The sequence below is a fragment of the Xenopus tropicalis genome, chromosome 4 (assembly GCF_000004195.4).
Source record: "Xenopus tropicalis strain Nigerian chromosome 4, UCB_Xtro_10.0, whole genome shotgun sequence".
NCBI lineage: Eukaryota > Metazoa > Chordata > Amphibia > Anura > Pipidae > Xenopus > Xenopus tropicalis.
The window spans coordinates 137936950-137956562 of record NC_030680.2 but is presented as its reverse complement, the minus strand read 5'-3'; the positions used below and the strand labels follow the sequence as shown (position 1 = coordinate 137956562).

At 38.1% G+C, this 19613-nt stretch overlaps 1 protein-coding gene across 2 annotated transcripts in view; it reads right to left on the bottom strand.

The window, feature by feature from the left end:
- Positions 1-4898: 4898 nt before the first annotated feature.
- Positions 4899-19613, bottom strand: part of ccdc36 (coiled-coil domain containing 36) — a 17992-nt gene continuing 3277 nt past the window's right edge. For both annotated transcript variants that reach the window (XM_031901186.1, XM_031901185.1), the window contains exons 3-9: positions 17262-17424; positions 15755-15923; positions 13486-13646; positions 11507-11555; positions 9901-9988; positions 8580-8683; positions 4899-6237 (exon numbers count right to left, since the gene is read on the bottom strand). In XM_031901186.1, the coding sequence (XP_031757046.1) occupies positions 5017-6237; positions 8580-8683; positions 9901-9988; positions 11507-11555; positions 13486-13646; positions 15755-15923; positions 17262-17317 (1848 nt within the window). In that variant the 5' untranslated portion in view covers positions 17318-17424 and the 3' untranslated portion in view covers positions 4899-5016. The remainder of the gene's footprint in view (positions 6238-8579; positions 8684-9900; positions 9989-11506; positions 11556-13485; positions 13647-15754; positions 15924-17261; positions 17425-19613) is intronic.

The window sequence follows — 19613 nt, the reverse complement described above, 5'->3', positions numbered from 1 at the left end:
CTCACTGCCTTGATGAAAGAATGCCCAGTGCTAGGAGAAGCTCCCAGTGGGTGTTACTCTAGGAATCTGCAGAATCTATTCCTGAGCTGACTACTTCAGTCTCTAAACTGGTAGCATTGACACTGCAGGCTACTAACCCTCCTCGTAGGAGCCACCTTTTTTGTGATGTAAGAGTGAAGACACACGGAGCTACTTGTCACGGCTACTGAATGCCAGAAAATACCCTGCCATAGACACTGAATATTGCCTCTGCTAAAACACACTTAAGCTGGCCATACACGCACGTTATTGTTGGATGAAACAAGGTTTTCATATGATATTCAGTGCATGTATGGTGGATTGCCGAGGCGACTTCTTTGATCGGGCAGGACAGAAAGTTATGATCGGGCACCGTTGAAGGTGCCCAAGCAAAGGCAATCATTTAGGGCTGAATCGTCAGGGGTAGAATTCCTATTGCTTCTACCTCCATATCTGACGATTCTGCCCTAAACGTTAGAGGAGCGATATATTGGTCGCAGGAAAGATCATAATTGTAACGTGTATTGCCACCTTTAAAGAAAATTATCAGTTAATTATCAGCATTGTCTATTTCTGTAGCCACAACAAGTAGCTGCTACTTGTGGCTAGACTCCCAGCACGTTTTAGACTACTGTCACTTAATTCACAATACAATAAACCGTATATACACAAAAATACAAATCATGCTATAAATCTTTTTCTCTATTGAGAAATAATCCAGATCTACATTACATGGCAGAATTGAAACCAATGCACTCTTTATCACTAGGATAAATGTAATCTCACTCTCTGCTTATGGTTTGATGATTTCTTACGGCCCCTAAGCTTAACAGCCAGAACACACTGAGCATATGCGGTGCCTCTGACACACAAAATCAGAAGAAGGGGAGCGACATTGTGGACTGCTTTGATGGTCTGGATCATAACTGTTATAGGGCTGCTGCACCTCTGGGCTGATACAGCAGGTCTCATTTACTAAGTGCATGTCATAGTGCAAATTGCAAAAAAAATCACATTATATACCAGTTCCTAATGCGTCTCTGCTCATTTTTATAGCTCCAGTAAGAGATACACCTGAGCAGAGAACCATCAGCTGATATCTCCTGAATCAATACCTTAAGCTTCTGGAATTCAGTCCAACAGGGTGCTCCTGTTTTTTATGATGATTTTAGCAGTGTAAAACTGCTAATATTATAAAACCAAAATAAAAAAAATAATGTAAAGTGCTCAGAAGAAAACTCAGCCATAGGCTGAAGATCACTGTGGCAGGAGAAGAGCAGAATATTTGTACCATGATGGCATAATGCTCACTATTACACTATTATATATAATTAAATATGTAAAATGTATATTATATAGATGCCGAGATAGAGTCACAGCTTTATAAAAAACCAACATAAGATATAATACATTGCAATATTGGTATAGCTATAAGACTTTCACATGGGATGGTTAAATCAACTTTTAGGATAAACCAAGAAGTGCTCAAAAAATCATCTGATGATCCCAATTAAAAAGTGAATCATGGGAGATGCAGCAGGAGAGATGTCACGATTTGGCTGTGAAAGAAAATCAGACACAGTAGAGACCTAATTAAAATGAAAGTCATCTAAAAATAAAATTGCTGAGCCACTGCTTAGTGAGATCGACTACAGCCAAGTTACCCACAATGCCTTGCTGTGTAGCAGCACTTTAGCATTTCAAGTTTTGTTGTGGAGGCAAGCAGAATATTGTGGCAAATTCAGCTAGCACAATAAACACACAACAAATGAAAAATAAAGACCAGTGGAAAGTTCTTTTAGAATATTACAGTCGACATATTAATCATTCCTCTTAAAAGAAAAAGAAATACAGGTATGGGATCCCTTATCCGGAAACCTGTTACCCAGAAAGCTCCAAATTACGGAAAGCCTGTCTCCCATGGACTCCATTTTAATCAAATAATTCAGAATTTTAAAACTGATTTCCTTTTTCTCTGTAGTAATACTTGATCCCAACTAAGATATAATTACCCCTTATTGGGGGCAGAACAGCCCTATTGGGTTTATTTAATGGTTAAATGATTCCCTTTTCTCTGTAATAATAAAACAGTACCTGTACTTGATCCCAACTAAGATATAATTACCCCTTATTGGGGGCAGATCAGCCCTATTGGGTTTATTTAATGGTTAAATGATTCCCTTTTCTCTGTAATAATAAAACAGTACCTGTACTTGATCCCAACTAAGATATAAATACCCTTTATTGGGGGCAGAACAGCCCTATTGGGTTTATTTAATGGTTAAATGATTCCCTTTTCTCTGTAATAATAAAACAGTACCTGTACTTGATCCCAACTAAGATATAATTACCCCTTATTGGGGGCAGAACAGCCCTATTGGGTTTATTTAATGGTTAAATGATTCCCTTTTCTCTGTAATAATAAAACAGTACCTGTACTTGATCCCAACTAAGATATAAATACCCTTTATTGGGGGCAGAACAATCATATTGGGTTTAATTAATGTTTTACTGATTTTTTAGTAGACTTAAGGTATGGAGATCCAAATTACGGAAAGACCCCTTATCCGGAATACCCTTGGTCCTGAGCATTCTGCATTACGGGTCCTATAGTAGGATTCAAGTAAGAATCTCAAAACTAATTGACGTAAAATTTCTCAGAGCTCTTTTCTGAGCACTTTTAGTTTTAACAATTAAAATATTTTTTTCTAGTTTTCAAGATATTGGCAGTTTTTACACTGCTACTAGTTTGAATTTAAAACATCAGCGCCACCAGCTGTTCATTTCAGCCAACTGGTCACAGATAGCATAAAAAATTTTGTGAAAGGAGGAAAGTTGTGCTGAAAAGCAGAGTTTATGTCTGATTCCCACACCTTGGGGCACATTTACTAAGCCACGAACGGGCCGAATGCGTCCGATTGCGTTTTTTTCGTAATGATCGGTATTTTGCGATTTTTTCGGAAAAATGTTGCGACTTTTTCGTTACTAATACGATTTGTGCAAAAAAACGCGAGCAAAAAGTTGCGCTTTTTTCGTAGCGTTAAAACTTGCGCGAAACGTCGCACCTTTTAAATTTTAACGCTACGAAAAAGGCGCAACTTTTCGCGCAAGTTTTAACGCTACGAAAAAATCGGGCGATTTTGCTCAACTTTCGTAATGGCTACGAAAAACTCGTGTTTTTTCGCGCAAATCGTATTGGTAACGAAAAAGTCGCGACAATTTCCGAAAAGTCGTAAAGACGCCGAAAAAATCGCAAAAAATACAAAAAAGTCGCAAAATGTTCGTTTTCAAGTCGGAATTTTTCCAATTCAGTTCAGATTCGTGTCTTAGTAAATGTGCCCCCTTGTGTCTCAAGCCTTTCTCCTTGTAGATTGTAAGCTCTTTTGGGCAGGACTCTCTTCACCTCTTGTATCGGATATTGGTTGCTTTATATGTTACTCTGTATGTCCAATGTATGTAACCCACTTATTGTACAGCGCTGTGGGATATGTGGGCGCTTTATAAATAAATGTCAAAAATGATAATCAGTGCCAGAAAGTGATAGCTAAAGGGATTGCAACGGCACAGACAGGTATTCTGCTGCTTCTCCCCAGTGCCTGGCAAAAGAGAGGATAAAATATGTTTCTGTTATGCAAACTTGATCACAGATTACACATGTACAGTTTTTATTAAGCACCACAGGCTAACTTAATGGTATCCAACTGCACAAAAACATTACACAAAATATAATTTTCACGAATAAAAAGGAATGACCACAACTCCATAGATTTGGCACGTAGTCATGAAACTACTTATAAGCTTCTGTTCTGCAGAACTGGTTCATCTGCATGTCTAAGAATAACAGCAATTATTAATATTATCAACCTAAATATGGAAACCTAGGATTATATGTAATTGCCAAGACAGATGCAAACAACTGCCCTTCTATAAAATTCTTCAGCTCAAGCTGATAGACAAACATGACATTTTAAAGGCAACATACCCCTGTGTTCAACATTAGAAAACAGGGCTGCTTAAACTGTAATTGCCTATTGTTTAAAGTAAAACAATCATAATAATAGCAGTATTTATCTGTTGTACTAACTAAAGGATGATACTATTATAAGCTACAAACATTGCCCAGATTTGGTCAGGTAGTTGGACTGATTTTGCCCCTATAGAACAAGTCAGCAGGGTATTGGTCCATTTATTGGGCCAAAGGAAATCCCGCAGGAATTAATTTTACACAAGAATAGGTCAGATATCTATCAGGCAGTTGGTTCTAGCCCTGAAAATATAACTCTACAAATAGGACCAGTATAGGGAGGGGGGGGGGGGTTGTAGGGAATTATTCACAAGTGAGACCAACAGGGAGAAGTAGTACTGGCCTGGTTCTGATGGACATTGGCCCATGTATGGGGGCCCTTCTGATGATTGGGTCAGATATCCATCAAGCAGTTGGCTCTAGCCCAGAAAAAAAGTCCTACAAATAGAACTTTAGACTTTAGTATGCCTTTAAAGGATAAGTAAACATTTGAAATAAGTTGATGTAAAATTGATGAGAGTGCTGTTCTATTTCAATTTACATTTATTATTTTTAATTCTTTGGTATTAAGGGTTAAAAGTACTGTTAATATGAATGAATTTTATTACAACAGCGCCACCTGCTGATCAGTTTCCGACCCATAAGTAGTTGAGGACAAGTTGTTGAGGAAGTTGTCAGGGCTGGTCTAATGTTTTACTGGTTAGTAAAGATGTGAGAAAAGTAATCTGAAGTTTCTAACCAGGAGAACATCAGACCAGTACTTTTTCTTTTTCCTGAAAGAAACTGACCAGCAGGTGGTGCTGTTGTAACAAAATTCATTCATATTAACTGTACATACTCCCCTTAATATCTTGGAATCTAAATAAAAAAAATATGAATGTAAAATGCAAAAGTGCTTAGAATAACACTCTTATCAATTTTACATCAACTTATTTGAAAGGTTTCCTTCTCCTTCTAAGTTCTTTCTGTGATATTTAGACAGAATCCTCACTGCTGTCAAAGCACAGAGAAAAAGTCTTTTGCTTTGTTTGTAAAAGGGGCTGATTTAACCCATTCTCAAACAAAGGTCTTAAAGGGGAAACCCAGGTCATGTCGCTTTCACTTGTATTGCTATAATGTAGATGATTGCTGTTCTCCGAGGCGAAATCCCAACATGTGAGCTTTTGTTCTGTCGTAGAGACTCCAACCTTCTCACCTACACACACATCTGGCAGCTGTTTCTGTCTCTTGTCAGAGCAAAGAAGGGGAAGCTTCTTTACATTTTTTCCACTTGTCTTTCTTATTGGCACAGGAACGATAGGTAATGAGGGCACAGCACTCTCGGAATGAAAAGTGACACAATCCTCAGTTGACTCTTTGACTGCGCGACCAAATTCCCAGGAGATATTTTCTGATTCATCTTGTGAACTTTCAGCTAGAGCTCTGGAAACTTTATCTGTATTATATTCTAAAGGACAATGGCTTCTTTTTCTCCGCGTGGGTCTTTTGCGCTTTTTGCCTTTCTTCCCTTTGACTTTTTTACCTATTCTTCGAGACATTTTTTCCTCAACATTTTCATGATCACTACATGTATTCGCCATTCCAGATAAATACGTTTCCTTGCAATTACTATTTATTGGCAATTGCCTGATTTGTGAAATCTGGGTAGATTTTATTGAAGGGTTCCCTAAAGTTCTTTGATACCAATCAAAAGTGTTAGAGTCTGACATCTTGGGAAACATCCTAGATTCGAAACCACAAAAGGGAGCCCTACAGAAATCCCTGTGTGCTGCATGAGAAGACTCTCTACGTGTATCTTCCTTAACATGGCAACTTGCGCAGAAGTTTTTAGCAAATCTATCATCTGATAAATTAGATCTCATTGGCAAGTTCGACTGAGACAAGGGTGAATCTTCTTCATCACGTTTTACTGTTCCCAGCTGAGATTTGGAATGTTCTCCAAGAGACTTATCTGGAACACTTTCTGGAGAGGTTTGGGAACTGTTGTCTTTTAAGTGAAGTGTTAACTTGGGAACTGAACTCATTTTCTGGAGCTCACATAATATACTGTTTTCCATTGTCTTTAAATAATCTGAGAACCATGTTAACTTCTTCGATGTTTCCTCACGCTCTTCACATTTATGTGATTTTAATGCATCGAGGCATGTTAAAAGTAACTGCACGTCGCATTTTAGCTGAGCTGTTTCTCCAGCATTCTGAAGGGAAAAAAGACGTAGTTTTGATAAACAATAGTTTTTATCAGTAGTGTAAAAGTAGATAAAATGGACAAAAATAGTCAGGGACTGATTTACAATCTGCTCAACAGCTGGACTGTGTGCAAGTTTTTCCAAAGGACATTTGCAAACCTTTGCAAGTTTAATATGTCAAATACAACGTTTCGGGGGCACTCCTGTTTTGGGGCATCCACGAAATGCTGGACTTGATGTAATAAACTAACAGGGGCTTCATGCTGCTTGTACTTGCCATGTGTGCAGGTGGAACTCTTAAGTAGTGATGAGCGAATTTGCCCCGAAAATTGTTGCGTGCACCAAAAAAAATGATGCTCATGACAATTTTTTTTGACGTGATGCATTTTTCGACACACATCATTTTTGTTGACTTTTTTTTGCCGCAACAGTGAATTTTTCCGGGGCCCAGGGGGGGCTGCATCGCTAGTGTAGAGAGCACAATTGTGCTTTCTGCACTAGCAGAGCAGGAGTGGCTTTTTGCTGCCCCTGGTAACCTTGGGGGGGCTGCCGTCTGAGGCGGGTTTCTCAACTCCCCTCATGGTAGCAGTGCCCCCAATCCCATACCTGTAGTAACCTCAACATAGACAAAGGGTCAGCCTGTGATTAAGAATGAAGGACAATCGTATTCTGCCACTGTGCTAAGCATTTGAAGATGGCTGTGCATTTAATGGTGTATCCTGGGGTTGTCACATTCCCACTTTCTAAATTGTGACCCTTAATTTAAGATGGCAGTCTATGTAAAAAAAAAAATCTTCCTAGATCAGTTTACTGTTCCTAATTATTGTAACACTGAATACTGTACTTATAACAGTAATTAGCTAGGCTCAGCCTACTGCAAAGTTAGGCAATCAAAGGAAATGTTGGATTGGTTGCTATGATTCAGTGCAATGCAATTTAGTATATTTTTTGAGTCACAGACTGCAATATTGTGTTTGACTACTAATGCTCTCTTTCACTGAGTGAATGTTCCCAAGCTGCTGACATATACCAGTATAGAATAGAACATCTATACACAGGGCACAGCAGTTGGGCTTATATAGAAAAGGTGCAGAAACAGATCTGAACTGGCAGAGATAAATATAAATATATATTTTTTTACACAGACATTACTGATTCCACAGATGGAAGGGAAGCCTTGATACTCTATCCCTGTATATAGGGACCAGTTCCACACCCCCACAGATCTTTTGGCTCAAGGGCCAAATGATCAGATCAAAGTGACGGGAAGCAGGCCCTCAATGTGATTTTTAAACCTGCCCAATCGATTTTCGGGCAGATAATGGTTGGTAGGCCCTTCAGAGGGACATACACAGGCTAATAAGCTGCAGCTTTTATTGGCCCGTATGCGGGCACTTAAAGAGAAGAGAAATGGTTTGTCAAAGTGACATAGCTTTAAATCTGTGGAATCAAGTGTATCTGTTAAAAATACACTTATTTTTGGCAGTTTACATTGTGTTTATGCACCTTTTTTTACATAATCCCAACGCAATAGACTCATGTCAAAATGAGGTTATATTTTCCCTTTAATTTTAATGGGAAGATGGTTGTGGCTTTGTGTTCTAAGTGCATCAGTTAAGCCTCATTCTTTTGCCAGTCTGAAACTGTGTTGTCTCAAAAGAAAACATATTTTTTTTGTTAAAAGAATACTGTCATGGGAAAAACCCATCAGGTAATAGAGCTTCTCCATCAGAATCCTGCATTGTAATCTGTTTTTGAAAAACACAAACAGATTTCTTTATATTTTATTTTGAAATTTCACATGGAGCTAGCCATATTCTTCATTTCCCAGGGTGCCACAGCCATGTGATCTGTGCTCTAATAAACTTCAGTCACACTTTAATGCTGCGCTGCAAGTTGGAGTGATATCCCCCCCCCACCCCCAGCAGCCGATCAGCAGAACAATGGAAAAGGAGCAGTAGGTATCAGAATAGCATTCAATAGTGAGAAATCCAAGTCTGACTTGGGACTCCTCCAGTTACATGGGAGTAGGAGAAACAATAGGCTAGCTAAAAGCAGTTCTAATGTGTAGCCCTGGCTCCTTCTGAAAGCTCAGACTCAGGCACAATGCACTGAGATGGCGCCTACACACCAATATTACAGCTAAATATACATTTGTTGGTTCCAGAATAAAATTTTAAATGGTCGAGTGAATTATCTGCTATGTACACAGTGAAATGTAGAAATAAAAAGTATACCATAAAATCATGACAGTATCCCTTTAATAATGATTTTTAACTTAGAGTTGTTGTGGTGCATCATGTAGGTTCCATGCCTATAACAGTGATCATATGACTTGCTTTTCTACTTACATTATCAACTTTTTTCTCTAGGTCCAACATAAATTGTTCCACGCTACTTTTAGCAGACAGGGCTTGTAGCAGTGTTTCATGTTGTGATGCAGTCAGGCCCTGCACTGTTGAAAAGAAAATGATAGGCATACTGTATCTCGTTGTCTCCTTTTGGAAAATTGTGGTTATCGTTCTGGCTACTGGGATTTCCTTATATGGGATATATAGACTCTCTTTGCACACTGTCAGTATTGTTTTTGGGCAAAACCTACAGCAAATGCAGGGACCCTTGATAAATACAGCATATGCTAGTTGTAAGCATCTTAGCAATGCAGATATTAATCAACATCCACATTGGTAAATCATGTTGCAATCGCCTTTTGCTGCTGTTAATGGGGATGAACATGGTAACAGAGATTATTTTAGCATGCAATTCATTAGGTGCAAGTGTTAATTCCAGGGCTCCCATGCATCCATACATACGATACTTTGCATTGCAGATCTTATGCAGCAAAGCAGAAACAACCAACATACAGTATATGTCTCAAGTATAGAAGGGCATGTAGAAAAGTACCTTCATAAGTACCGTTCAAATACATTTGTAAGTGAGCCCTCAAACATATGAATATTTGTGCAATTGGACATGCACATATTATTAAACATATACTCTTTAAACATATAACCTTTACCTTTCATTTCTCTTCAGCCCAAATTAAATTTTTTCCAAAATACTCCATTTCACAACCATAATATGTGCACACACTTTGCAGGCATGGGTATTTGGCACAGCAGCATTAAATGGCAGATTGGCAGAGGTAGTGCATATGTGACCGAGAATAAGGGATAAATGGAGAGACTGACAGTGGTTGGGTGCTCAGGTATAAGAATAGAAGCCCAAACAACAAACAGAGAATTGGGGAGGTTTGTGTATCCAATCATTTCATACTTGTCTGCCTTATTAAGGTACTACAACAAGATTTCCTTGTTTAATTTAATTGAGCTGTGGTTGGTATATTGTGTTTCTTTAATAAACTTTAATAGTGTATGTGAACTCTATAGGGACCTTAGAGTATAAGCTCACCCAGAACAGGGACTGAATGATATATTGGCACTATACAAAGAATAATATTAACTGTGAAGTATAATATCCTCAAGGAAATGAACAATAAGTGGCATATATATTTAGGGGCTTTTCCCCTATTTAACGCCACAGGAAAGATGTCTGTTTATGAGAGCTGCCTTATTCTGCCATAGAAATAGTTCTGTACAAATTGCAGTTTACAGGTGCCCTCTTCTGGCAAATACACACAAATCCTATAGGCAGCAGCCGTATCACACTCACTTGCATTTGAAGCCGTTTCCACTGCCTCCATTATAGATTTGTAACTCAAATTTGTATTCTCATCAACTTGACCGATTAACTTTTTCAGCTACAAAAAAAAAACAGAAATAAAAATTTACAAATACTACAGATAAAAGCCATTGATCAATTAATCAAACCTTGAAACAGGACCTTGCAAATACAGAAACCAAAAGCCATTGCTTAGGTCATGATCCTTTACAACAGTGCTGTCCAATTGGAGTCTCTTTAGGGAATTTTTAGAATCCCCAATCTGTTACATAGAATTCCATAGGCTGCTTTATATATCAGGTTGGAATTTCAGCAGCTGTCTGGTTGCTAGGGTTACAATTTAACCTAGCAACCAGGCAGCAATTTCAAAGAGAGATAGGAATATGAATAGAGGAGAGCATAAATAGAAAGATAAGTAATACAGTGTAACAGCGATAAAATTGTAGCCTCACAGAACAATATTTTTTTGGCTGCTGGGGTCAGTGACCCCCATTTGTTGGAAGGAATGGAAGAGGAAGATAAATAATTCAAAAGCCTAGTTGAAAAGCTGCTAACAAAAAGACATTCTGTAACATACTAAAAGTTAAACTAAACCATCCCTTTAATAGATTGCTCAATAGTTTCCATATAAATCACTTTTTGTGCACTCTGAAATGTAGTCTTTCTTGCCACTTATTTCTTCATAAAAGTAGCTGGAAAATCATGTTGAGCCGCTACCTCCTGTGGACATATTTGGCACCCCTGCATGGTTACAGAAACCCAGGAAATCATATAGACCTCTGGCCAGATATCTATCATGCAGGTTTTAAATCCCGTTGGACAAGGACCGTATTGATGCATTGATTTGGTTCTTGATAGGGCTGCTGTATAATCCGATCGTTGGCCCTGGTCAGCCCAATTTGGCCAAGGATGTGGGTGGACTGATTGGACTGATACACGCTCATTTGGCAGCCTCACCAAACAAGTGGATCTCAGTTTTGTTAGCTGATGCATTTTGTAAATATGTTTCCCCATGGCAGAATCCCTTTAAAGGAGAAGGAAAGCCATTTTGGCATTTCACTGCCAATAGATTTGCCACATTAGTGCCACCTAGAACAATATATGTATCCTTCAGAAATCATTACCATAACTGAGCTTTAGAATCTTTCTCCATTTGCTTAAGACAGCAGCTGCCATTTTAAGTAGCTTCCTGCTGCAGCTCTAGCTGTTATAGCTTAGATCACACATTACTAAGGGAAGGGGGAGGGAGTTCTTAGCATTCTTGTGGGAGGGGGGACCAGGAGAGAACTGTGCAGACTCTGGCCACAGGAATTAAGGAGTTTTCTGAGAGAGGAAGTCAGACACCCGAACGTCATGTTTACAAAAAAGGAGACAAGAAATCCTGTGTTTCTTTTGATAGAGGACTCAGTGCAGCATTACTGTAAGTGCTTATGGCTGTATTTACATAAACCTTTCTGATAAAGCTTACTTAGTTTCTACCTTTCCCACACAGTCCCCTATATATTTAGAAAATGATACCAAATTCCTGCTGTAGCTGCATGTCAATAAGGACTGTCTAAATGCACACACTGCTGCCTACAATGCATTGGATACTTACCTCTTCAACAGTAACTTGAATGTTGTAAATCACACTCTTTAGCTGATCACTAAAACAAATAAAGAGTAAGTCTGAATTTGAAGCAGGCTAGAGCACATTCTTTAAGGAATTTGTATGATATAAGTAGCACCATATAAATAAAACTATACAGACTTATTTACTGGTTTCTTTGCTCCAATACAGCATGCTATATTCCATATTGGTGGATTATAATGTTATTATATATATATTTATAAGGGATGCACTGAACCCACTTTTTTGGGTTGGGCTGAACCCCCGAACCCACCCCGACGGATTCTGCCAAATCCTGAACCGAATCCTAATTAGCATATGCTAATTAGGATTGTAAGGGGTTAAAATTTTCCCCCTCGACCATTGAACCCTTTCCGAATGCTAATTAGCATATGCTAATTTATGCTAATTGGGATTCGGATTCTGTTCAGCCTGGACCGTGGATTCGGCCAAAACCAACTCCTTCAAAAAAAGCCTGGATTCGGCCCGAATCCCGAACCGAATCCGGGATTCGGCACATCCCTAATATTTATAGGCTTAAACATATACACACATATACATAAGCTTTATGCATTTTGCCCTCCATGGCATTTAATCATGGGCTGGATTTTTTAAAGGCATAGAAATGAATCTAAAGGTACAACAACTAATCACAAATAGACAGAAACAAACAAAAGAACCTTGACTTGACAAGGTGATGTTCTGATTTCTGAGGCACAACATGAATAAGCCTTTTAACTGCCATTTGGATTTATGAGTGAGTTCCTTGCTATAAAGTTCTGACTTTGTCCTCGAGCTAAAAGTCAGGGGAAATGAGTACCCAGAGCGCATGTTATATTGCTAAACTACTGGGCATTTGTCTCATATCTATATGCATTAATAACCTTTTTGTTTTGGCAAAGCAGTGCTGCTGTTAACTAAAAGGGTTTCACCATGTCAGGATATTGAGCTTTTTTCCAATCACCTTGTTAATGTATTTCATTTTACTTTATTGTAATGCGGCGGCTGGACCACCGCTCAGAAACGCTTGCTTAGAAATAATGGACATGTCAATTCCAATTCATTATTTTAATTTGCTTTGTGAAGCTTGACCTTTAATCTGTCAGCATTTTACAGAAATGCTCCCTAATTGCTGACAACCAGGAGCAAGAAAGATTTGAATCAAAGAAATCAATCAAGATTAAGTTCTCTGTAATATGAAAGGAGCAGTGCAAGAACACTACTGTTCATTGTTTAATCTATTTAAATTACCAATTGACTTACTTCTCCCCTATGTATATTCAGCTTCCTTCAATAAAATTACCACCTAGTGTAGAGCCATAGCCCCCATCTTCTTATGTTGTCTCTCTCTCTCTGTTGACTATATAACTATATCCAATACCTTTAGCTACAAAAAAATTATATAAACAGTAATTAAATCCAATAGGATTGTTTTGGCTCCAATAAGGATTAATTATATCTTGGTTGGAATCAAGTACAGGTACTGTTTTATTATTACAGAGAAAAGGGAATCATTTAACCATTAAATAAACCCAATAGGGCTGTTCTGCCCCCAATAAGGGGTAATTATATCTTAGTTGGGATCAAGTACAGGTACTGTTTTATTATTACAGAGAAAAGGGAATCATTTAACCATTAAATAAACCCAATAGGGCTGTTCTGCCCCCAATAAGGGGTAATTATATCTTGGTTGGAATCAAGTACAAGGTACTGTTTTATTATTACAAAGAAAAAGAAAACCATTATTAAAAATGTGAATTATTTGATTATAATGGAGGCTATGGGAGATGGCCTTTTCGGAACTTTCTGGATAATGGATTTCTGGATAAGGTGTCCGATACCTGTATATATATTTATTTGTATATATAGAAACAAATATGTGTGTGTGTTACAAATAAACATTTAATTTGTCATCTATCAAACCAAAAACAATAGTTGCACTTATTATGTGACAGGTATTGCCATACTTATCATATTTTTCTTTTGCTTTTCTTTTGGTTTCTTCAAACTGCTCCAGAATCCCTCTGGGCTTTCCAATGCCACATGTCTGAAATGTACCCCTGTCTTTGTAGTCGCTATGATATAACGGGGGTTTGCTTTGGTATTTCACTGACATGCTAGGGTCACTCTGTTGGAGTTTTAAAACAGAAAAAAAGAAAAAAGAAGAAGAAAGAAGAAAATCATAATGTGCAAAATAACAAGAAAGTGCAAATTTACCTTAGGTCAGTAGGCAGCCTATATGGGCTATAAACTGAACACCTGTGTGCCAGGACAGCACTGAAAGTAGTATGCAGGACAAATCAGGAGCTTTCTCAGGATTTGTATTTAATAGTTGTTGATTGATTTGTTGTTTTAAAGCAGGGGTGGGGGCTCAGGGGCCACATTGACTTACCGACGGGCCGGGCCAGGGTTACGCCATTTCCACTCGACAGTCCCCAGACGCCAAGTCTTGCATGATGAGACTTGCGGAGTGGGTGGGCCGGATTAAACAGACCAAGGGACCAGACGTGGCCCACAGTCCGTAGTTTGCCCACCCCTGTTTTAAAGTTACCTTCGTCAGAATTACTTTTCTTGTCTTGATGAAGCTCCCTGTATTGTTCCAAAACACTGGGGGTCATTTATAAAGTTTTCGCAAATGGTTTTTCCCTAAACGCTTAATTTTTGCAATGTTTTGCCCATCTCTCCTTTGTTTACAAATCCCAGTGAAAAATTAGATTGCAGTTTGGGCTGGGAATAAGCTGGGAATAAGTCAGAATTAAAAGGTTCTAAGTTCATTATGTAAACATTTTGTTTTCTTTTAACCTTTCTTTTGTAAACACCTAACAATAATAAGCAGTGAGGAACATACAGTACATGCAATAAACAAAGTAAACTGCAGATGGAGCTATAAAGCCAGATACTGAGAAGCAGAAACTGATTTCTGGTTATGAGCTCATTAATTACACCAACTACAGCTGTGGTACATTTTAGTTCTGGGAATTTAATATTTTGTTAGAGAGCTGGGGAACTAATGGAAAACAAAGATAAACTAAATTAAATTTAGATTCAAGTAGAAGCAGCTGAAGATTTGCAATAAAGGCACTAACAATGTCTATTCCTACACATAAATAAAAAAGCCTTAACTTATTTGAAAGTAAGAATATCTTCTGTAGGATGGGATAGAGGGGGAAAAAATATACATTCAACCCTTATACAGTAAATGACCTGTCGTAAGCTTGGAATTTTCATAGTAATGTAAGACAGAGCTCTCTGATACAGTTTTATAGAAAATTAATAATAAAGGTTTCCAGTACAGGTATGGGACCTGTTATCAAGAACATTAAGGGGTCTTTCCTTAATTTGGATCTCCATACCTTAACTCTACTAACAACATTAAATAAACCCAATATGATTGTTTGCCTTCAGTAAGAATTAATTATATTTTAGTTGGGATCAAATACAAGGTTCTCTTTTATTATTACAGAGAAAAGGGAATCATTTAACCATTAAATAAACCCAATAGGGCTGTTCTGCCCCCAATAAGGGGTAATTATATTTTAGTTGGGATTAAATACAAGGTTCTCTTTTATTATTACAGAGAAAAAGGAAACCATTTTTAAAAATGTGACTTGTTAAATTATTAGGTGACATCTCTGGGGGGCCCATTTACTAAAGGTTGTGTTTTTTTTTTTTTTTAAAACACAATTTTTTTGTCATTTATTGTGTATCAAAACTGTGAACGTAAAAATCCACCATCTAAAAGCTGTCAAAGTTATGAAGAAATCAATGGTAGCTGTCTGGTTTCAATTGGCTAATCTTTCTTTGCTTCATAGTTTCAGAGGTTGTTGGGTTTTTTTTAATCTTTTTATGACAAAACAAAAAATTCAGGGGTTTTCTGCATTTTTTTAATAAAACATTTGCCATATGTAGTATTAGAGAAAATGAGTTTATACGTGGTTGCTAAAACCTCTAAAACGACGAAAATGAGACACCTCTAGGTGTCTTGCACAGATAATGGGAGGCATCTGAGCAGTAAGACTGAGATGAAATGTTACTAAAGTGATATTCTTATATTTCTCTTTTTTTCACTATATCTTTCTATCTCATGGGAAGTTACATTTATTTGTGTTCATTTGTGTTGTGCTTACAAAATAGTACGTATGTGCAGAGTAATGCAACACACTGTTGCTTTTGGAAATACAAAACAAGATATAATTACATATTCACCACAAACACAGACAAATCAAAAGTACTTACATCCTGGGAGTTATACTGTGAATTCCTTTGCTGTTTGGATGGTATGGTGTATTCCTGGGATGCTCGCTGTGATATATCCGGGCCACACTGTGAGCCAAACAAAATCTGTGAATCTGTCAGGCTTGAGTGGTCACTGGAAGAGGTACTCTTGGAAGAAGCTTTATTTGCTCTGCGAAAAGACATATGATTAAATTAAAAGCAAACAAAATATGCAGAATTATCAAGGTCTAAAAAGATTCACAGTTTTAATGCATTCAGCATTGATCTGTGTTGCTGTGGATACAGGCTCATTGCAGGGCTGGAACTAGGTGTTCTGATCAACCCAGGCAAACCTATCAATTGCATCCCCAGCCCTGTGTGTTTATCCTTTGCCAGAAAAAGTACATAAAAATTGTGGTTTTCCATTTTTCAGGTAAACTATCACCTCGTTTAACATATATTTTTCTACCAATTACATGTTATCTTCTCAAATCTTTTTTGCTTCTGTTTTTCCTTACTTTCCTTTTCTATTCCGTCCTGTTTTACTATTTTATCTTCACTACTTTGTCCTATATCTATGACTTTCTCCAATTTTCTGTATGTGGCATCATAATATTTTGTTTAATGACTGATAACCTATTACCAAACAAAGGGGTACACCCTTGAAACCTTGTATGTAGCTTGACATGTTCAGTGCCGGACTGGGAACCCAGGGGGCCACCAGAAATCCTTAGCCCATAGGCCTGCTTTCCAAACAATGTTTCCTCCTTTTCTCACCAACCTCCTTATTCTCCTAGTCTCTTTTATTTACATGCTAGCATCTATTCTTCCATCTATTTCTCCTCTTTGTTCCCATTCAGAAATAGGGAATGACCATGAAGCAGGCCTAATGGTCAGGAGCAGAAGGGCCCACCGGGAGTTTTTCTGGTATCCTGGTGGGCCAGTCCGACACTGGACATGTTTAATAATCCCATGAACAGTAAACTTTATATGGGAGCAGATGTGGTTGGGAGGACTTTGCCTTTTCTCAACTTGTGTAGAAAACATAGAAGTAGAAAAGTTAATGAATCTACCTTTAAAAATGATGTTAGAATTCTATGCTGCTCCTACTGATTCATTCTAACATTTAGTGGAGATAAGCGATAAATAAACCTCCCATTAAAGAGAATATACACCATTTATTACTGTGCACATAATGATATAAACAACAACTTGCAATTCCTTATTTATTGTTGTGATTTTTTGTCCATTTGGTAAGTATATAATTCAGGCAGTAAATGGCAGGACAAAATGGAAGATAAAAGTAAAGGGCCTAAATAGAATCATCATCATCATCATCATCATTTATATAGCAAGTTACACATCACTTTACATTTATTTATTACAAACAGGGTTCTTACAGTAATTTAACAAACAAGGGCTACAGAGTAGAAATAGAATGATAAGGAATATAAAAATAAGACAAACAATAAAGTAGAGAGTAACAGTCAGTCTGCTGATTAGCTGGTGATCCCAAGAAAATACTTACCCTGCTCCTGGAGGAACACTGAACATATCTTTGAAGTTCCACACATTGACCTTCATCTTTAGACTAAGAAGAGAAGTATATCTCTGGTAGAATATTCAAGGAGACAATATCAGGAGCTGTGTTCACCAAGGCTGGAAAGCCAGTACAGGTGTTGAGTCATTACCTGAGAAACAGGGGGGGGGGGATGTCATTGCACCAGTCTGTTCTGGAATTCAGAAGAATACGAAAGATAACTGTGTAAAATTGAAATGTTTTGTTTTGTAGAAATCCCTGTTGTAAATAAAACATAGCTGAATACCTGGTTGTAGTGTCGCTTTTACTATTTAAATGAATTCTCACAGTTTATATCAAATTATAGAGCATTATCGCCAAATTAGTGTTTACAAGTAACCAACCCCTACATGAGTGATCCTACAATATCTTGATGCCTTTTTTATTATTTTGCAGCTAGACAACTGCTGTTTAGTTTCTGGCTTCCGATGTGAGACTAGAAACAGTCATCATTCCATGTGACAAAAAAGATCATGGGTTTGAGAGTGAAAATGTCAACTAAATCCCACTACATTTACCCCTCCTAACAGTAAATATTATTGTTAGTGCAAATATACCCACAGCATATTAAATCTTTGCACAAGCATTAATAATAATATGAGAAAAGGGAAGCCAACGCCCTAAAGAAACAGCTGGTTTAGTTTCACTTGATTTAATCTCATTTTCCCATCTTTCAAATAATGAAGGATTCTAAGCAGCACGTTGCTTGCATCTGGAGTGTTACACAAATTCTTCCTAGCTATGTTTAGTTACTATACACCAGGATGTGACAGGCAATATATCATTCTGCTCAAGTGAAATAACATATTGCAGTGAGGAACAGTGTCAATCAAAGGTAAAACTGTATGATGAGCAGTAAAGAGTAATTTACTGTCAGAAGAATCTGGTTCAGCACTTACTGAGCATGCTCCATCACCTGCAGCCTTAACTTAAAGGACACTATACCCCAAACAATGTATTGCATAAACCAGCTCATATGTAAAACCCTGCTTCATCTAAATAAACCATTTTCATAAAAATATACTTTTTTAGTAGTATGTGCTATTGGGTAATCCTAAATAGAAAATTGCCATTTTAAGAATTAAGGGCCGCCCCCCTGGGATCATAGGACTCACAGAGCACACAAACAAGCCAAGGCACACATACATGCTAGGCCCCATCAGCCAATGAATGGTCAGAGTTCTGCCTTTTGCTCCCACACTACTTCCTGTTACAGTTAGAGCTGCATTATTTCCTGTCAGCTGATCTCTGAGGGAGCACACAGCCCATCACTAAATGGTGGCTCAAGGGAAAGGATGTAAAAGGGCAATATTTACTGATATATATATTCCAGTTTGACGAGATTCTTTAATAGGTCACTTAACATAATATAAACTATCTGTTGGTTAAGTATTCATTCTGGGGGTAAAGATTTCCTTTAAAGCAGATGTAAAGGTAAAATCACTAGGGGGTTGCCAAAAATCAGGCACCCCTAACTCGCCTCATGGCAGCAGCCCCTCTGTCCGGTGCAAAGAAGGAAGAAGGTGCTCACTCAAATGTACCCTGGCCCATTGCAGTGTTCTACTTACAGGAGCACCAGCCTGGGGTATTAAGAAAGTGATTATAAACACTGGCGGGGAGGCATGGCCCTATTTATATATAGGCACCTGAGGGCCTCTGCCTAGGGCAGCAGCTACCAGACACTACCTGTGCAGAGAAAGTGACGTCCCACACATGCATGTGCATTCAGGGGGGTGCAGTTTAGTGCCTAGGGTGTACCGGTCCTAAATACAACACTGGGGGAATGGGGTGCCTACATTTGACATACCCAGTGATTTCACATTTCCTTCTCCTTGAAGTCTGTTATAGCGCAACTGCTCTAATTTGATACATTAGTTGCTGGTATTTCTCAGCAGCAACTTGTTCCTCCCCTATTGAGTATGCTGCATATCCTGAAGCTTTCATTTATATTCGTTCCAGATCAACTGTTACAATCTGATACATAAGTTACAGCATTTTCTCAGTGTCTCTTAGTGTTTCCACTAAATCATACTTCATCTGCCCAAAGTCTCTAATTTGGTCGTTGACCGACCCAGTAGCAGTGCTAATCTAGAACCCATTTGGGATCTACTTGTTCAGCTTGCAGTCCAAATAAGAAGACCAGGACACTTTGCTCATCTACTTCCATTGCTAAATCATATATGATCTGCTGCAATATATCATTATTTGAGCTATCAGGTCATGCACGGGCCAACTAAACATGATAGCTGACTGACTGGGTTGGGGGCCAAACTGAGGGACCATAAACATTTATTGCCCACC